We start from the raw sequence: 21,233 nt of genomic DNA, 5'->3' as shown, positions 1-21,233 counted from the left end.
CATGGGAGTTCCCATTGTGCTCAGCAGGTTAAGAACCTGACTAGCATCCATGAGGATGTGGGTTCGATCCCTGGCCCTGCTCGGTGGGTTAAGGACCTGGCGTTGCCACAAGCTGAAGTGTAGGTTGCAGATATGCAGATGTGGCTCAGATCTGGCGTTGTTGCTGTGGATGTAGTGTAGGCTAGTAGCTGCCGTTCCTATTTGACCTCCTAGCCCAGGAACTTCCATACGCCGCAGGCGTGGCCCTAAAAAGAAAAAAAAAAAATGTAGTTAGAAATACTGGTGGGAGTTCTCGTGGCTCAGCAGAAACGAATCTGACTAGTATCCATGAGGACTCAGGTTCAATCCCTGACCCCCTCAGTGGGTTAAGGATCTGGTGTTGCTGTGAGGTGTGGTATAGGTTGCAGATGTGGCTCGGCTCTGGCTTTGCTGTGGCTGTGGTCTAGGCTGGCAACTGTAGCTCTGATTCGACCCCTAGATTGGGAACTTCCATATGCATCGGGTGTAGCACTAAAAAAAAAAAAAAAAAAAAAAAGAAGGAAAAGAAAAGACAGAAATACTGGTGGATGTTCAAGTGACAAAACAAGTTGCAAGTTGAAATCATGCATAGATCAAGGGCCACTCCATGGCAACATACCAAGACTACTTTTGAACAGAACACTGTTGGATTAGCGAGGGATGGGGAGTGAAGGTGGCCTAAAAAGGCATTAAAAATACCTGCTCCTAAGTTTACATCCTCCTCAAGGAGTCCATATAACCCAGTGAGCCTCCCAATGCCTCGTGGGAAGACTGGCTATTATCAGAGGCACTGAGGGAGCTTTTCAAAAACAAAGATTTCTGGCCCTGGAAGTTCTGATTCATAAGATCTGGGGTGGGGCTCGGAGATCTATATTTAGGTTCCCAGGTGATTCAAGTACTGTTGATAAACATGAAACAACACAGAGTAGAGCAACAGACACACAAATGGAACCTGGCACCTTGAGGTAGCAGCCGGCAGAGGGTGGGTCCAGGGAGGCCAGGCCTCAGAATCACCTGGGGAGCTTGTTCACCATGTGCAGGCTTCTACCCCAGGATCGGCTGCATTTGGGTCTCTGGGGGGTGGGGTCAGGGCAGGTGCATTGGTGCATTTCTTTCTTTTCTCTCTCTCTCTCTCTCTCTTTTTTTTTTTTTTTTTTTTTTTTGCGTTTTTAAGGCCACCCCTGTAGCTTATGGAAGTTCCCAGGCTAGGGGCTGAATCAGAGCTGCAGCTGCCAGCCTACACCACAGCCACAGCAACCACTGGATCCGAGCTGCATCTGTGACCTATACCTCAGCTTGTGGCAATGTTGGATCTTCAAACACGTGAGTGAGGTTAGGGCTTGAACACATGTCCTCATGGACACCATGTTGGGCTCTTAACCTATTGAGCCACAATGGGAAGTCCAGGGCACGTGCACTCAGGTCAAGCTCCCCAGTGATTCTGATACCCAGCGGAGCTCCTAAACTTCTGTCTTAAAGGGGCATGGAACTATAAAGACTGAGCAGATCATCCGATCAGGCACCATGGAACCCTGAGCCAGGCATTGTTTGAGGTCCTAGCAGAAAAGTACATGGACCCACAGAGAGTCTACGTTCTTGCTCTCATGGAGTCTCCATCCCAGTGCGGAAGATCACAGACAAACACACAAGGTCAGGTGGTGATGATGTTAGGGATAAATAAATATCTAAAGGGCTGCTGGAGTGCAGTTAGAGCCACTGGTCAGGGAAACCGTGGTAGGTGATGAGGTGAGCTTTGCCTAGAGATATGAGTGGAGGAGAAGCCCAAAGAGAGGAGCATTTCAAACCAGGGGAAGGGGTCAGGGAGCAGGGAAGAAGAGCGTGCATGTACGTGTGTATGTGCGCTGGTGACGTTAAGACCCACTGGAAAATTCCAAGAAAAAAAGTGACTTGCTATTTTCTCTATTTCTTTGTTTGGCAGCCTCACCTGTGGCATATGGAAGTTTCTGGTCTAGGCAGAAACTGTATCATAGTCACAGCAGTACCAGATTCAAGCCGCATCTGCGACCTACACTGCAGCTTGCAGCAACGCTGGATCCTTTTTTTTTTTGGTCTTTTTGTCTTTTTGTCTTTTTGTTGTTGTTGTTGTTGCTATTTCTTGGGCCGCTCCCCCGGCATATGGAGGTTCCCAGGCTAGGGGTCGAATCGGAGCTGTAGCCACCGGCCTACGCCAGAGCCACAGCAACTCGGGATCCGAGCCGCGTCTGCAACCTACACCACAGCTCACGGCAACGCCGGATCGTTAACCCGCTGAGCAAGGGCAGGGACTGAACCCGCAACCTCATGGTTCCTAGTCGGATTCGTTAACCACTGCGCCACGACAGGAACTCCTGGATCCTTAACCTACTGAGCGAGGCCAGGGATTGAACCTGCATCTTCATGGAGGCAACTGCTGGGTCCTTAACCTGCTGGGCCACAAGGGGGACTCTTAACTTGGTATTTTAAAAGGATCACCTTGGGTATAACAGAAGGACAAGGTGGAAACAGAGAGATCAGTGATGAGGCTACTGAGATGGTCCCTTCATGAGGGACAGATCCTGGAGGAGGAGGCGGTGGTAAGAAGTGGTTAGATTGGAAATATAATTTGAGGGGAGACCCAACAGAGTGAGCTGATGGATTGGATATAAAGAGGAAGAGGAAGCAGAAAAGTGGAGGATAACTCCTAGACCTGTGGTTTAAATAACTGGGTGAAGGAAGTTACCCTTTACCAACACAGGAAGTACTGGAGGAGGGGCAGGTGTGGGGAAGTGAAACCAAGCAATCTGTTTTAGGAATGTAAGCATTAAGAGTTGCCCTGGACAGGGAGTTCCCATTGTGGCACAGGAGAAACGAATCCGACTAGTATCCATGAGGACTCGAGTTTGATCCCTGGCCTCGATTAGTGGGCTGGGGATCCAGCATCGCCATGAGCTGTGGTGTAGGTCCCAGGTGCAGTTTGGATCTGGGTGGTTGTGGCTTAGGCCGGCAGCTGCAGCTCCTATTCCGATTTGACCCCTAGCTTGGGAACTTCCATATGCCACAGGTTCAGCCATAAAAAGCAAAAAAAAAAAAAAAAAAAAAAAAAAGAAAAAAGAAAGAAAGAAAGGAAAAGAGTTGCTCTGGATATCTAAAGTGTTGAGCAGGCAGTAAGAAGATATGGATTCCAGGAAGAGAGAATTCTGTCTGCAGACACAGACGCAGCTGGGGAGTCCACAGAGATGGTAATTTAAAGGCATGTGTCTGGATAAGCTCCAGGAGGTAGTGCAATTGGATGAGAAAAAAGAAGCTGAGATGATGAGGGTGATTCAGGAAGGAAGACCATGAGGGAATAGTTAGGAAAGAGAAAAGTCAAGGTCACATCATGTTCCTGGAAGAAAGAGCTTCAGTAAAAGGGATGACCCTGTCAAATGCTGCCTTAGTGAGAACTGACCAGTAGATGGTAACTTGACAAGAGTGGTTTTCGGTGATGCACCGAGACCCAGGCGTACCTGGAATGGGCTCAAGAGTGAAGCGGAGGCAGAGTGGAGACCAGGACTCTCCAGTGGAAATATAACCCACACTGTACAGGTAACTTTACATCTTCTAAAGACCCATGAATAAGTAATAGGAAACTGGTGACACCAAATTTCAAGACTATATTATTTAACCCCAAATGTTACCTTTATAACATATAATCAACATAAACGATTGAGAGAATTTATATTTCTGTACGGCCTGTGAAATCTGGTGCAGATTTTATACTTCTTGGTATGCCATTTCCGACTCACCATCCTTCAAGTGCTTCCTAGCCAGATGTGGCCACTGGCCACAGTCCTGGCCAGCAGAAGGGCAGGCAGCACTTCCAAAGAGTTTTGCAGTTAAAGGGGAGCAGAGAAAAGGGGTTCCAGCTGGACTGGAGGATTGGTGGTTAATGGCTGGCAAGATGGTGATGACTCTGGAATAGACATACTGGGTGGGATGTGATCAGTCCCTCTGTGCCAACCTCCACCTGAGGGCCAGCCCTGTTTCAGAAGCTCTGCAAGTTATTCATCAGTGTTCCCCTCCAAACAGATTGGGGAGGCTGGGGGTTCTGTTACTATCACGGGCCATTCGTGGACCAGCAGTGTGAATGCAATCCCACTACTCATCTGACAGCAGGGCTTCTGCTGGGAATGGTTGCTGTCGCCTCCTGGGTGGGGCTCCAGTCTATCAGTGTCAGTCTAGGGGGGGCAGCTCCTTGGGCCCCCAATATCAGGGCAACCCTGTGCGAGTGCCAGTATCACAGCTCACCCTGGCCACATTGCCTGGCCTCAGCATGGCGCACGGGTCCTCCTCCAGCCCCAGGTGGAAGGTGTGCCAGAAGCTACCCCGCCAAACTTGTTTCCAGGATTGCAGAACATCCTGCCAGATGTGAAGGCAACAGAAGGAAAAGGGGCAAAAAAAGATCCTCAAGGCTGTTAGGATTTTTCGCCCAGCAGTACTTCACGCAGTAATACGGTATTCTCAGTCTTTATCTTTTGAGATTTGGATCTATTTTCTCACAGTTTATATATGAATTTCTTCCGATTCTGTATTATCTACTCCCAAATGAAAATAATTAGTTACCCGACCAGGAGATTTTCTAGGTAATTCACAGAATATCAGAATACACAGCCTTCGGTCACACGTGATATCACTGCATCTGAATTCCTCGTGACCACATCTGCTGAGATCAGTATACCCAGAATTGATCAGGATGGTTTAATGGTCCTGGGATGAGAGGTGGAGCACAGAGGCAGGGGATGGAGGCCAAGGAATGGCACTCCTTGGTGGCTTGTCCCACAGCCAGTTTCTTAAGCCCCTCATAGTTGGTTCATGATTGTTTGGGGAATTTAAATGCAGTAAGATGTGTGAAACACAATTTGGAAGCTGGAAAGCATTGCACACATTTCTTTTTTTTCTTTTGGGCTTTTGTCTTTTATTTTAGAGCTGCACCCATGGCACATGGAGGTTCCCAGGCTGGGGGTTGAATTGGAGTTGCAGCCACCGGCCTATGCCACAGCCATAGCAATATCAAATATGACCTGCGTCTTCAACCTACACCACAGCTCATGGCAACACTGGATCCTTAACCCACTGAGCAAGGCCAGGGATCAAACCCGCATCCTCCTGGATACTAGTCGGGTTCGATCCCTGGCTCGAATGAACCATGATGGGAACTCCCTGCATACATTTCTTTGACATTGTTGGGAAAGAAATCCTGATGCCTGCACAGACCACATGGGTTTATAAGAAGGCAAAGGATGCTTTGTGTTTATAGGAAACTCACACAACTGAAGCCCTTTCCCCACATCTCACTGGAGCCTCACTGAGTAGGTGGCAGAGAGGTAGTGTCCTAGTTGACAAAACGAGACCCAGAGACTGTCCTGGGTCACACGTTTAGCTAGGGGCAGGACCAAGGCAGAAAGCCTGGTCTGTGTGCAGCGCTCTTCCCCCAGTGCCCAGTGAGTCACCTGCCATCCAAGTCAGAGACAGAGATGGAGGAAGAGCAAAGGACACTGAGCTGGAAGTCGGTAGGTCCAGTTCCCCCCTCAATCACTATCTCACTGTGGCATCTGGACAAGCCACTCATCTTCTCTGAACATCAGTTTCCTTATCTATTTAAAAAAATGCTGAGAGTTCCTGTTGTGGCTCGGTGGTTAATAAACCTGACTAGTATCCATGAGGCTGTGGGTTGGATCCCTGGCCTCGCTCAGTGGGTTAAGGATCTGGCGTTGCCATGAGCTGTGGTGTAGGTCACAGATGTGGCTTGGATTCTGTGTTGCTGGGGCTGTGGTGTAGGCCAGTGGCTGCAGCTCCAATTCTATCCCTAGCCTGGGAACTTCCATATGCCACAGGTTCAGCCCTAAAAAAACAAAAAAATTTAAAAAAGAATAAATAAAAATTAAAAAAATGCATGGGGGGGGGATGATAATAACTATGTGGTGGGCATGCACCAGTTTCCTGGAAACGATACACAGATTTTCTTCCAGGGAATCATGTCCCCACTGTGCATCCAATGGCCATGCATTTCAGAGGCCTTGTCTCCAAGCCCACCTCCAGGAGTGGGCCTGTGACCTGGGCCAGGCCAACCGGGTACAGGAGTTAGGAGTGTCACAGAGATGCTTAGGCTGTAGGGGCTGGAGCCGCCAGGACCAACCACCACACACTGGCTGAGAATAGAGCCAATGGTATAAGGCAGAGCTGGCAGAGGGTGAAAAACAGGCCTGAGGAAATTCTTTGTGTCTCTGATCAACACACCTGAAGTCTGGGCTTTTTAAGGCACCTGAGCCCAAAAGTTTCCCTTTTTCTCTAAGCCATTTAGAGTCGGCCTTCCTGTCCCTTGAAAACTAAAAGGCTCAAGGCTGAAGTACCCATCATGGCTCAATGGTAACAAACCTAACTGGTATCCATAAGGACGTGGATTCAATCCCTGGCCTTGTTCAGTGGGTTAAAGGATCCGCTGTTGCCATGAGCTGTGGTATAGGTCACAGATGCAGCTCAGATTTGGAGTTGCTGTGGCTATGGTGTAGGTTGGCAGCTGCAGCTCTGATTTGACTCCTGTCCTGGGAACTTTAGTATGTTGTGGGTGCGGCTCTAAAAAGACAAAAAAAAAAAAAAAAGGTTCAAGACTGATACCATCTCTCAGGTTTGTTTCACTGAACGAGTTATTGTATAATGACAGCTTTCTGAAAACTATAAAAGCCTTTTATAAACAATAAAAGCAGAGCAGAGGTAATATATTATCAACTTACTGGGGGGAGACAAATAATATATTACAAGGAAAAGCTGGAACTACTTTCAGTTCTTCTGACTTTACAGTAATAAGGCAAAAAGGAAAGTTATCCTTATGCTTCAGTGTGATGCCTAACGACTTTCAGGAGCCTGGGCACGGTGACCTGTGACTCGACACAAAAGCAGCCCAAGTACAGCATGAGTACGACAACCCTCCAGTCTCAGACTGAGATGCGAGGAGCACCTGCGGAAGCCATGCGTCTTAAAATGAGGAAGAGGTTACTCCAAATTTCACTTCTAAGACTTTCTTAAATTATTCGTTAAGGATGTGAAAAGGACAAAACAGGAGGGGGGGGGACAGAGTAATAATGAATAAATAAAAGAAAGTACAGGGACAATACGTGTGTGTTGACTCAAAGGAGCTGAAGGGAAAAGACATAAATGAAAAGGACAGGACTGCCTCAGGAATCCCACCGTGAACTGAAGGGTTTTTCTCTACAGATGAGAACTTTGGAGGACGTCTGAACTGAGATACCTCGGACAAAGTGCTCGGCATGGGGACCAGTCCTCTTGAGCTGCTCAGCAGGCAGACATGACACAAACACCCAAGAGGTCACATCATCTGCCCGAGTCTCACAGTGAAAGGCAAGCCTTCTGCCTCACAAGGGTCCTCTGCCCCGGAGTCCCTCCATTTCTCTGCCCTCCCAAGAAAGGCTAAGGGGAAGTCGAATTCAGCCTTGAGGAAGATGCTGCCACTTGAGATAACCTAGGGTTGTTTAAAAGAGTAATTTTTAAACAGTTTTAATTTCTTCTGAATTGACGACTATGAAACTATCTTGTGCAGATCTAGGGAAGTACCAATAAGACAGCCGCAAAGAATGTTAACCTGAAAATGAAATCGGAGTTCCCATCGTGGCACAGCAGAAACGAATCCGACTAGGAACCACGAGGTTGAGGGTTCGATCCCTGGCCTCGCTCAGCGGGTTAAGCATCTGGCGTTGCTGTGAGCTGTGGTGTAGGTCACAGATGAGACTCGGATCTGGCATAGCTGTGGCTGTGGCATAGACCAGAGGCTGCAGCTCTGATTAGACCCCTAGCCGGGGAACCTCCATATGCCAAGGGTGCAGCCTTAAAAAGAAAAAAAAGAAAAAGAAAAGAAAATGACATCAGTGGAGAGAAAGAAATCAAGGAAGTGATCTTGCAGGAAGTACACACTTCAAAGGGATTTTCCAGTTGACATTGACCTAACAGTCAAGAACCTAAAAATAAATCCTCAACAACCTTAGGCCCCGGACTTGAGTCTCTGGTACCATACAAGTGTGACAAAACTTGGACGCTTTAAGGAATTTGTAGGTTTGGGATCAGTGCTTCTTGAGAAGGGAGGGCTAAATAACAAGGTACTACTGTAGAGCACAGGAAATTATATGCAATATCCTGAGATAAACCATAATGGAAAAGAATAAAAAAAAGGAATATATATACATACATGTATAATTGGATCACTGTGCACCAGAAACTAATATTGTAAACCAACTATGCAGCAATTAAAACAAATTTTTTTAAAAGAGAAAAAAAAAAAAAAAAGAAAGAATGGAGGGCACCCCTTGACCACTCTGAGAATTGAATGGAAGGAATTTCACTGTGGCCATAAAAATGTAAAAATATATACAACTTTATTTTATTGTGTTTTTAGGGCCACACCCATGGCATAAGGAAGTTCCCAGGCTACGGGTCGAACTGGAGCTGCAGCTGCAGGCCTACACCACAGCCACAGCAAACTGAGTCTCCGAGCCTCATCTTCGACCTATGCTACAACTCGTGGCAATGCCAGATCTTTTTCTGTTTTGTTTTGCTTCTTAGGGCCACACTCATGGCATATGTAAGTTCCAAGGCTAGGGGTTGAGTCGGAGCTACAGCTGCTGGCCTATGCCACAGATACAGCAACTCGAGATTCAAGCCACATCTGCCAAATACACCACAACTCACATCAATGCCAGATCCTTAACCCGTTGATTGAGGCCAGGGATCAAACTCGCATCCTCATGGACACTAGCTGGATTCGTTTCCACTGTGCCACAACAGGAACTCCCACAATGCTAGATCTTTAATCCACTGATCGAGGCAAGGGATCAAACCCATGTTGTCATGGATACTAGTCAGGTTCTTAACACACTGAGCCACAATGGTAACTCAAAAAATATACATACAACTTTAAAAAAATTTTCAAGTAATTCATGAATCATATGTTAATAATGCCCAGTTTAAAAGCAGAGGGAAATATCTGTGCAAAATAGAGAGACACTTAATGAGAATTACCCCAGGCAGACCTATCCCGCTCTTGGAAGCCTCTTTATTCAAAAATACCTTCCCTGACAGAGGGCTGTAGTTACAAAATGTCAGAACCCTCAGGAAGGTTTCCAGCCCTTGGTTCTTGGGGATGGTCTTTTCCCTGATACCTCCAGGGGCTGAATGTGTGGGCCTGGATGGGGTGGGAGAGCAGAGGTGGGTAAATATGCAGTCCCACCAGGCAGAGAGTGGGACTGGCTGGAGGGGGCCCGCCATGGCCCTGAATGCTGGTGGGAAAGCGGCGTGAGAGCCAGAGAGAAGACATCACAGATGACTGTCTTATTTCAAAACTCTGCTCAGAGCTGGCTGTCTGCCCAGGGATGCAGAAGGAATGGCTCTTCCCATCTCCCTCGAACACAGACAGCGGGACCCCCTTTTCCAAGTCTCCAATCTCTTGATAGTAACAGCTTCTGAGGACTAGTCTGGGAACCTCACCCCATTTATGGCATTGTTTCCTTGGGAAAGTGAGCACTGAATTCTAAATCATCTGTTTGCTAATGAACTTTCCAAAAGTAATCCCCTCACACGTCTACTCCGTCTGTGCTATCACCGTGGGTGTTCCAGTGGCCGTGTGTGCTTTCAGGAACTCGGCCTGAGAAATCTGCTGGTTCCCAACCTCTATGTACCTTAGAGAAGTGACTGGGTCTGCTCTCCAAAGCAGTATCTCACTGTGAGTCTATTGGCAGCTACTGGAAATAACAGGAGTTTTAACTGGGTGGTCTCTGCTCTTCCTCCTCCTCTGGGTGCTAGTTAACTGAGCTCCCACTGGAGGTCAGAAGTTTATGCTATCCCTTTGTCCATCACTGACTTTCTGGTTAAATGGGTGTTTGTCACTTTGTGGCACCTCAGTTTTTACAGTTGCAAAGTGAAGCTGGTTGGCAAATGGAGATAAAAAATGAGAGTATTGAGCTTCAGGAGAAAATAACACGGGAGCTATCTTTCTTCTTTCTTTCTTTTTTTTCTCTTTACAGCCACACCTGTGGCACATGGAAGTTCCCTGGCTAGGGGTCAAATCAGAGCGGAAGCTGCCGGCCTACGTCACAGCCACTGCCATGCCAGATCTGAACTGCGACCTACACCACAGCTCACAGCAACACCGGAACCTTAACTTCCTGAGCGAGGCCAGGGATCAAACCCACATCCTCATGGATACTAGCTGGATTCTTAACCCATTGAGCCACAGCAGGAACTCCACATCTTTCTCATTTCTAGCGGGAGGGAGCTGGGTATTAAGATGTTTAGCAAGCTGCTAACCTGGTGTTAATGACACTTAAACCGACTCCTCTTCAGAGAAGAATAGGAGTGATAATGGTGATAATTAATATTGCATCAGTGCTTTACAATTTACAAGTCATTTTTATATTCATCCTCTCACTTGATCCTTAGGAAGGCTTACAGGGCAAGCATCACATTTACTTCTGCTTAACAGGTCTGGGGACTGATGTTCCGAGAAGCCAAATGACTTGTCTAAGGTCATCAAGGGAGTGAGGGGAGAGGCGATGGCCACAGTTAGGTCTTCTCGTTTCTTTTTTTTTGTCTTTTTGGGGCCACACCTATGTCATATGTAGGTTCCCAGGCTAGGGGTCGAATCAGAGCTATAGCTATTAGCCTACGCCACAGCCACAGTAGATCTGAGCCGTGTCTGCCACCTACACCACAGCTCACGGCAATGCCGGATCCTTAATCCACTAAGCGAGGCCAGAGATCGAACCCATGTCCTCATGGATACCAGTCGGGTTAGTTAACCACTGAGCCACGACGGGAATTCCAGGTCTTTTAATTTCATGTTCGATCTCTTCTTCACTTGTTCCATTCCCCACTGTGTTTTTCCTAATTCAATCTATCACCAAAGTCATCATCAAAAGGAGATTACAGGTCTCTCATAAGGAAAGGGACATTGTGGGGGAAAGGCACAAAGGATTAGAGGGCCCGGGTACATCCTCTTCTAACGTACCCTATATCTAATTGCTCTAAATAGATATGGTCTATCTTACCTATCCTACTTGTTCTGGGAGTTCCCTTGTGGCTCAATGGGTTTAACTTTCAGTGTTGTCACTGCTGTGGCTCTGATTATAGCTGTGGTGTAGGTTTGATCCCTAACCTGGGAATTTCCACATGTTGAGAGCACTGCTAAAAAAAAAAAAAAAAAAAAAAATTATCTTCTCTAATCCTACCTGTTCTTCCTCAGCAAGGGTAGGTTCCTTGGATAGGCAGGAAATGGGGGCGGGGTGGGGGAGGAGAGATGAGTCATCTCATTCACAAATACTGAGGGCAAATCATCTGGGAGAATTTTATTATCAGGAAAGGAGAACAAAAGCTCAGCCTACTATAATACAGAAGCAAAGAAGAGTTGATCCTTATATGGGAAAAGAATCTGAGAAAGAATGGATATGTGTGTATGCATAACTGATTCACTCTGCTGTACACCTGAAACTAACACAACATTGTTAAGTCAACTACACGCCAATAAAACTCAAAAAAAAAAAAAAAAAAAAAAAAAAAAGAATAGCTGATCTTAAAGAAAATGATTTCCCTGAGAAAAAAGTATTCTCTGTCATAATCTAGAAACACTATCCTGGAATCCTGGACAGACCGGACCCACTAAGAACATTTCATTTCCATGCCCCTGCCCCCCCCAGCATGTTCATTAGGAAGCTTCCCTCCCCAGTCCACGACAGGGAGGGACAGGTGGGTGATGGATGTTGCTCTAGCCCCCATCCCATCCAGCTTCTCCACAGGACCTGCTGAAGACAGGACGTGTACCACACAGCAATGTCATGTAATTGAAAAGTCAATGATAAACTCACGAAAAGTTACTTTCCTTACTAGGTAAGAGGTTTTTATATAGTAAGGAGTTTGTGAAATACAAAAATACCAATAGAAAAATGGACATAAACACACAATTCACAAATGAATGGGTCCTAGTTAAAATAAACACAGACTGACCTCAGTTATCAAATATGAAGTATAGAGGAGCACAGACTAGATCATTAGCAGCGGCTATCTTTGAATTGAGAGTTGTGGATAATTTTTGCTTTCTTTGTATATATTTGGATTCTAAGATTTTTTTTTTACATGAACACGTACGGTTTTGGTAAGCAGTTATTAAGTAAAAAACCAAGTTTGGAACACCGTGGGAAATGTGAAATATGGAAACAACTTCTTCCCACTCAAAGAAACTCTCCTAGTGCTACAGGAATCTTCCGTAACTTACCACTAACATTGTTTAGGAAATACAATAAGATAAGAAGAATGGATTCCCCCCCCCCTTTTTTTTTTCAGGGCTGTACCCTTGGCATAAGGAAATTCCCAGGCTAGGGTCAAATTGGAGCTGTAGCCACCAGCCTACACCCAGCCACAGCAATGCTGGATCCAAGCTGTGTCTGTGACCTACACCACAGCTCACAGCAATGCTGGATCCTTAACCCACTGAGTGAGGCCAGGGATCAAACCTGCATCCTCACAGATACTAGTCAGATTTGTTTCTGCTGAGCCACAAAGCAAACTCCGGAGAATGATTTCTGAAAGTCTACGATACAGTATGAAAAACCCAGAAAAGTCCTCCACTTTAATATTTAGTATATATTAAATTTGGGGGAACCAAAATAATTCTTTTCTTGAAAAATTTGTCTTAAACTTATGCAGAAGCTTCTTCACAAAGGCTAAATAATTCTGTCGTCAGGGTACAAAAGTTAGTATACAGTTAAATTGTTTATTTCTATTCTGAAAACTTAAGGACTAATATGTTTCCTTATAATTTCTATTTATCTTTCCTAAGATTAAACTCTAACTCTACCTCCAATTTTTTTTTTTTTTGCCAATAACAATTTTTAAAGCTACAAGTGAAGTGCTCTTTGGGGAAAAAATATTTTATAGTTTTCATTTAGCTACATGTCCATCTGCTTTCTGATAGAAATTCAGTGTGAGAAAGGAATTTTGAGATAACTTGATACCTTCCCCCTTGACTGAGAGAAGGGCTCAGGCCCGCAGAGGTTCAGTTACGCACAGTTGAGAAATATGACAGTCAAGCTAAAAATAACCCACCACCAGGGCAGTTTATTGCTTCTTTGGACTCATTTTCATTTCAGTTTTATACTCATAAACTAGGAGGAGGATTCTTTAACATTAAACAGTAGTTTGACTTCAGAGAAGTGTTCGATTTAGCACTTAAATATTGTCTCTCGTTGGGCTGGCCAGCAATCCTTCTGCTGAGAGGATGCTGCAGCCAGAGCCCAGCACTATGTGGCCAGGGTACATCTGCAGGATCCTCTTTTCTTTTTTGGGCCGCACCTGCGGCATATGGAGGTTCCCAGATTAGGGGTCAAATCCAAGCTACATCTGCTGGCCTACACCACAGCCACAGCAACACCAGATCCTTAACCCACTGAGCAAGGCCAGGGATCGAACCAGCAACCTCATGTTTACTAGTCAGATTTGTTTCCACTGCACCACAATAGAAACTCCTGTCTGCAGAATCTTGACAGCTGTTCTCACAGCTTAGCCATGACTCAAAATCAAGGTGAGGCAGAAAAGCCCAAATGTCATAATATATATTTCCATCTTTACACAGGACTAAACGCCGTTTTCTAATTTCCAAAAAAATCACAGACTTTTAAAGCTTAGGTTTAAAAGTAAGAAAGGAACTCAGAATTTTGGACTTTCTGGAGGTCTAATTGGAGCTGTAGCCACCGGCCTACGCCAGATCCAAGCCGTGTCTGCAACCTACACCACAGCTCATGGCAATGCCGGATTCTTAACCCATTGCGCGAGGTCAGGGATCAAACCCGCAACCTCATGGTTCCTGGTTGGATTTGTTTTCGCTGCGCCACGATGGGAACTCTGGAAGTTCTATTTCAATTACAACTTTTAGGTCACCAGGGTAACTTCTAGTACCCTTGATCTGCCAGACTGTAAGCTCCTTGAGGGCAAGAATGCGTTCTTCTTTTTCTTTGTTTTCCCAAGGCCGACCAGAGCCCCTGGCACAGAGCCAACACTCAGCAAATTATTTTAAAATGTGATGGCAAGAACAGATGGGGAGGGTCTCTAGGGACTAGGAGTGGCTGTAACCAATGTTCTAGGAGACAGCAGCTTTGTGCTGACTCCCAAAAATCTCAGATAGATGGAGACCTTTGTGGTTACTTATACAATAAAGTTATTACTCTGGAAAGTAAAGTTATGACCTGAGTTAACACTGGTTATTTCCTTTAAGAAAGGAACAATAAAAATAATATGTAATTTTGAAGTTCCCAAAGCCTCCCCATCCCCCTCACCCACCCCCAGCTTGACATCTGAGGGAGAAAGCAGTCTTTACACAGGGACTTGGGTTTGTAAACATAAAGGAAAACATTGCCTGAATGGGAAATACTGAGTGCAATACAAATTTACTTTCTGCTCAGCTAAGGAAAAGAGGGTGAGGGGAAGCGAAACTATGAGACTGAAGGTAAAAACTCACAAAAACCCTTCCCAGCTCCTTTTCTAGCAAGAGGTCAATCACTGAGGCGACACAGGCTTTCAGATTTCTTATGAGAAACTATAGTAAGAAAAATACAGTGACTCATCTTATAATAATGCCCTTTCCTCCCAAAGTACACATCATGATTCCCACATCCCTGGCACGTGGGCACTCGGTGCAGGGCTATTGCAACACTGGGCATCTCCCTGCTCGGAGCCCCTCCATGCAAGGGGGGTGATGGACCTCCCTGGTGCTGGGGAAGTTGGGGGGGCTGCGTGGCTGCACTTGCTCTGCCCCCAGAGGAGGGGGATTACTTCCTTTGTGCCGTCCGATCTGGAACAGCGGTTCTTTTGTGCGGCCACCTTTAGGAACCAGGGAGCCAAGAGCAGCTGGCTTCCTTGTGTCCAGGCTGAAAGAAGCCCAGGCAGAGTGGCTCTGAATAGGCACTCCCAGATTTCCTAGCCAATTGTCACTTAGACACTGAAGATCCAAAAAGAAAAGAGAAGAAAAGAAAAAGTAAGGGGGGGGGGAGGAAAAGAGAATCTGCTACTCAAGGCTACAGCACGAGTAATGCGCCCAAGGCAGTTGCCTAGGTACTGACTCACCCCCACCCACCCCCACCCCTCCCCGTGCCCCCATCACTTCCGTGGCTGGGAGACGGAGTTAAGTAAACAGTTATAGGAAAAAAAAAAATAATTGAAGTTTATGTCAAAGAAGTATCTCCAATACAGCCACTCAGGAAGCCCATTTCCCAGGCCCTGCCCAGCCAGACGTTCCTGGAGCATAACCACCATGAGAAAATGGGATGGATTCGGCCCTTTGGCGACTATCAGTGTAAACTGATGAAAGAAAATGAAATATTCAGGAATATAAGGAAGTTCAAGAGGAGAGCCAGACATCTCTGGCTCTGGGCATCTAAAGTGTATACCGGGAGTAAGAATGCCTTCTGTCCAGCAGAAGGCAATTCTGGGATGCAAGGGCTGTTTATTGATCCTTAAAAGGCTAAGACTGGAGGGCTCTGCAGAGGTCAAATATAAGTGAGGCACTTGTGGTGGAAGGATGATGGCCTTGGCTGGATGGGCTGTTGGTGGGAGAGGTGGCCCTTTGCGTGACGTGGATGTGCTATTGTTTCTGGGAGAACCAGCACAAGGCCTGTGTGGAGGGGCGGGGCACAGGTGGGCCAGGCACAGGGGGGCAGGGCACGCAGAAGGGGCGGAAGCCTGCGTCAGGGCTGGGTGGTAGGTGACGGGTGTATCTGTGGGCGGGAAAGCCTGTCTGTGAAGGATGGTCAGAGGTGGAAGAGGGCAGCTCCAGAGACTAACCACATTTAAAGAGGGAACATGCAAAGGGTGAAAGATGCCCGTGAAGTAAATGGCATTCTTCTCACAAGCTAACTTGGTGAACTCTGACAGTGTTATCATTGGATATCAGAACATTTTGAAGATAAGAAAACTGAACCGGCTTATGCAAAAGGCCAGTCAACTTTTCAGAATGAAAATTTTTCACGTTTAGGAAATCTTCCAAATTATAGGATTTATATGACAGCAGCTATAGAAAACTTACATCTGTATAAATACCGGCACCCCAAAGGAGGATAAGATTTCATTTGCATTGAAATGTTTTGAGTCGGCCTTAATAATTTAAAATATTAAGTGTTAATACTGCATCTCACACAAGATCTAATTTCTTCTGCCTTGCATCTGAAAACAATAATACTTTCTGGTACAATTCATTGTTGTTTTCTCAAACCACAAATCAATTTCTTCATCGGTCTGAGAATCAGTTAAGCTATCTTATATTATAGTTGTTTGCCAATGGCATTACTGCTTTCGGATTTATTAATTTGCTAAGATAACTCAACATGCTAGAAATACTTCAAAAGTAAACTTTTAAAACTTTTCACCAGATTGGCTTCATCTATTTCATTTAATGTGTATACTGAGAACTTAATTGACAGATGAAGAAATAAGGTTCCCACTGGCTTTTCTGAAGGGCTTGTCTGATCCAGAGGAAGGTATCTAAAGGTACATGTGAATTCTCTGCTCTTTACTCGTCCTGTGTCTCTGTTCACCCTACACTTTTCTTATGTATTTATTTAAGATGAGATAAGAAGCTGGTTTTAGACCATTTGGGCCAAATTTCAAATTTCATATGGATTAAAAAATAATAAACATAAGGGATAATCTAATATCCTCATAAATTATTTTAGAAGCATAATAATCATGTCATACTTCATGTCCAGGTTTAATGTCTGCTGGATTTCTTTTCCCCTCTTTGTTAAAGTTTCAAGTCATGTGCCCAAAAATGTGGAAACAAAAAATTGGTAGACAGGTAAGTTCCGATAGATTGGGCTATGACTGCAGCAATACTCACACACACACACACACACAGTCAAATGTATATGTTAAAAGACAAAGCTGTAAGCTAGAACATTATATGTGCATTTTCAGTATCTATTTGTCTGAATAGAGAACTCCAACGAAACAGAAATAGGACCTGACAGAGCTCAAGACTTAGCACGAGAAAAGACCGACAGAACAAACCCTATCAGCTAAGAAATAACACACTGGGGAAAAGTACTGGTTCTCATGAAAATGTCAGTGATTCACCATGGAACAAAATTCAAAAGCCACTGACCCCAATGAGAGCTTCCAGTGGAAACATGTGGATTTTGCTTCATTGATTTTGCTTTACATATCATTGAAATACTATCATAAGCACTTTCACAGTTTTTCTGATATGTGTTTTCTCATTTTATATTGATACAGAAGAGAGACTACTGATCACACTAAATTTTCAAGAGGTCTTCAGGAGAAAGACATATCAGTTAATCAATATCATCATGCAAAATAAGTAGGGCATTTCTGGTCTCTAAAAACATGCACTGAGTGCTCAACAGCTGAACAAGAACAGAAGACAATTCCCTTTTCTATTTTTTACAATAACTTATCATTCAAGAAGACCTATTTGCTCACAGAATATATTCATACATACCAACTCTTCCTGCTGACTTGCCAAAAGGTCACGACTGAAGGCAAGCTGACTTACACAGACCACAAATCTGTCGGGAAATACACGGAGTTCTGTACAAAAATGAAGGAAATCACGTTAACTAAATCACATACAAAAGAGTACCAACACAGCAATGGTTGGTCCCAGATTTTTGAGTTACCATAATAAGCATGTATGGATAACACACGTGTCTCTTTTTCCCTCCCCTCCTTTCAGAGTTTGCCATCAAGTGGGTGGGGCAAGCACAAAGCTCTGGGGATGATTCGGGAGGCTGCAAATTGATCCACCTGAGCCCACGGACCATTATTTTGCATGAAACCCCCAGGCTAGGTCTCTACCGCTTTCCCTCTATGTCAGTTTGCTGTCTTCTGCTCAGAACTCACATTTAGGAAATAGGATCAGCATTTTTTAACAGGTGTTCAAACGTACACAGGAAGAGGGAGACAATCTGAAAACATGACTCATCCATAAACTCGTTCTTACTAGTTTATCCTCTACTTGGTCAACTGGTCTTGGGCAGGTCTTGGGCAAACCCCCAATCTGAACCAGGGTATGAAAATAGCAGTGCCATTGATTAGGAATTAATGGTCAAACTTGAGAAATGGTTAAATATGCAATAGTAGAGATGATACAACTATACACCACAGCTACAGTAATCTATTATAACAACTTCTTTTTTTTTTTTTTTTTTTTTGTCTTTTTAGGGCTGCACCCATGGCATATGGTGCTTCCCAGGCTAGGGGTCCAATTGGAGCCATAGCCACTGGCCTATGCCAGAGCCACAGCAATGCCAGATCCAAGCCACATCCACAACCTACACCATAGCTCACGGCAACACCAGATCCTCAACCCAATGAGAGAGGCCAGGGATTGAACCTACAACCCTATGGTTCCTAGTCGGATTCATTAACCACTGAGCCACGTCAGGAACTCCCTATTATGACAACTTCTTAAAGTGAAACTACTGGCTGGTGGGTGAAGAAGGTGAATGACCACTGGCTGGTGGGTGGGGATGGGCCGGACTTTTCACCATTCAGTAGTAAATGCTATCTGTGTGTCTCCTTGCCCCATCTGTCCATCCATCTCTCTGTTGATCCACGCAGCCCCCACCTATCTCAGGAGCGATGTCTGGAGTTAGATCGGGATTATTTCAATGTCTAAAGAAAGACCTAGGCAATGGCAGTCCTTACCATGAAGCGTAGCTAGGCTGTATTTTAACAAATTTAACTGGCTCATTTTCCTAAGAGACCTGAACAGAGTGGAAGGCCCCAGTGAGAGAGTAATACAGTCAAGTGACACTTAATGTTAAGAAAGTGCAGGTAAGTGTGACGATTCCAAGAAACAAACCTCTGTACAGTTATTTTTAAAGTCCTTGCTTCATTTCTTATCCACTAAAATCATCCAAGGAAGCTGATCTAGATTTTCTTTCCACTGCTCACATCGACTTGGGGAACAGTCATGAGCATCTGTTGTTGTTGGCTGGACACGTCTGACATCATTTCCTCCATGGACATCTTAACTCGAGGAAATGAGGGGGCAGCTGGCCTCCTCACACACCTAGGAAAGGCTCTGGGCCAGGAAAGCGCTTTCTCGTGCACACACTTGCTCTATACCCTCGGGCCTCCATGTGCACAGACAACGGTAAAGTGATTCACAGTTAACTGCCTGTCCAGTCACTCCAGAGCTCCACGAAGGTGCTGAGGTGCAGCAGGAAAGGAAAGTGGGAGTGTGGTCCACTTTACTGCGCTTGGGCAGGCAATAAACAGGGCAAGTTGAAGAAAAGAAAAATCATAAATGCTTGCAGACACTGTTAGTGGTTCAATGTCATGAAGGCTATGACTCCTTCACTTTCAGCCCTTCTCTTAGGACAAGCTCATGGTGCAGAATGACCAATGACCCAAGAAATCGGCTTCTCACCTGAATGCTGTGAGCCCCTGAGGCACCAGAGGCGAATCCCTCTCTTGAGAAAATAGGCTGTGATTTGAAAGCCATAACCTATAAAGTAAAAGCAGACAGCATTAGATTATAAGCTTGTTGATGACTGACTCTCACTGGGCCCAACCCAGTAAGCACTCAATAATTATCCAGCGAATGAAAGAGTACGAGAGCCAGTGCACGCTTAGCTCTTCCCAGAGGCAGGGCCAGAGCACCTGCGATGGCCTCCAGTCCCTGACGTGGCTCAGTTACTTTATCTGTAAAATGGGATCAATGAGGAGGTCTGATTAAATGGGCTTAACAATTAGGCCCTAGAGCACGGATGATTCCTTCAGGCTGGGCTGCTGCACCAATCTCGGCCACCATCTGATTGATGCTCATTATTTATCAGCTCACAAAAAGAAGAGCTTTTTTGTTTTTGTTTTGTTTTTTTTTTCTTTTTCGGCTGCACCCACAGCATATGGAATTTCCCAAGACAGGGATCAAATTTGAGCCATTTGCGGCAACGCCAGATCCTTAACCCACTAAGCCAGGGATCAAACTGGTGTCCCCAAAGGGACAAGCCGGATCTTTAATCTGCTGCATCACAGCAGGAACTCCCACAGAAAGAAGAGTTTAATACCTACTTGGAGATGGGTGTATTTCACCTGTAAACAAGTTATTTCAATTCAAGGCCAGCAAAACCTTTACATAAGATGAAATGAAAAGAAATAGGAAATGAGCACACTCCCCAACCCCCCAAAAAGAGGCAGAAAGAAAACTCTCTAATCCACGAGAATGGCCAAATTGAAAAAGGCCAAGGGCACCAAGTGTTGGCAAGAATGTGGGTGGACTGGAACTCTCACGTACTCCTGGTGGAAGTACAAAATGGTAGAGCTTCTTTCAAAATCCACTTGAGTATCTAAAGCTGAACTTCAGCATAACACCCAGTGAGGACAGCACTTTTTCCAAGAGTCCCAAACTGGAACCAATGCAAATATCCATCGAAAAGTAGATTTCTTTCTTTTTTTTTTTTTTGCTTTTTAAGGCTGCACATGTGGCATTTGGAGGTTCCCAGACTAGGGATCACATTGGAATTGCAACCACCGGTCTACACCACAGCCACAGCAACACGGGATCCAAGCCATATCTTCGAACTACACCACGGCTCACGGTAACCCTGGATCCTTAATCCACTGAGTGAGGCCAGGGATAGAACCCGAATCTTCATGGATCCTAGGTGGGTTCATTAACCGCTGAGACACAAGGGGACCTCCCAAAGTACAATTTCTTAATTGAAGGAAAGCGGGGAGGTAAGAGCCACACAGCACAATGCTGCACTGCCTCTAAAAATGAACGCGCACTTTTAGCAACATGGATGGACCTAGAGATTATCATGCTAAGCGAAGTCAGACAATGAGACATCAACATCAAATGCTATCCCTGACATGTGGCATCTGAAAAAAGGACACAATGAACTTCTTTGCAGAACAGATACTGACTCACAGACTTTGAAAAACTTATGGTTTCCAAAAGAGACAGTTCGGGGGGATGGGGGATGCACTGGGGCTGTGGGACGGAAATCCTATAAAATTGGATTTTGATGATCATTGTACAACTACAAATGTAATAAATTCATTGAAAAAAAATGAATGTGCTATAAGCACGGGCCATATTGGAACTAAATATCCCAAACATGATGTTAAGTGAAAGACGCCTGGTCCAAAGGAGTGCATCCCATCTGTGATGATGGAGGTGTTTC

At 45.2% G+C, this 21,233-nt stretch overlaps 1 protein-coding gene across 1 annotated transcript in view; it reads right to left on the bottom strand.

Annotated features, from left to right (window-relative positions):
- The window catches only part of SLX4IP (SLX4 interacting protein), a 214,406-nt gene that overhangs the window by 9,956 nt on the left and 183,217 nt on the right, over nucleotides 1–21,233 (bottom strand). Inside the window, 2 exon segments of the mRNA XM_021078052.1 lie at nucleotides 17,540–17,628; nucleotides 19,475–19,552. Of these exon segments, the coding sequence (XP_020933711.1) occupies nucleotides 17,540–17,628; nucleotides 19,475–19,552 (167 nt within the window).

This window comes from Sus scrofa, chromosome 17, assembly GCF_000003025.6.
Source record: "Sus scrofa isolate TJ Tabasco breed Duroc chromosome 17, Sscrofa11.1, whole genome shotgun sequence".
Taxonomy (NCBI): domain Eukaryota; kingdom Metazoa; phylum Chordata; class Mammalia; order Artiodactyla; family Suidae; genus Sus; species Sus scrofa.
The sequence above is the reverse complement of the archived record's forward strand: the minus strand, read 5'-3'. Positions and strand labels throughout refer to the sequence as shown.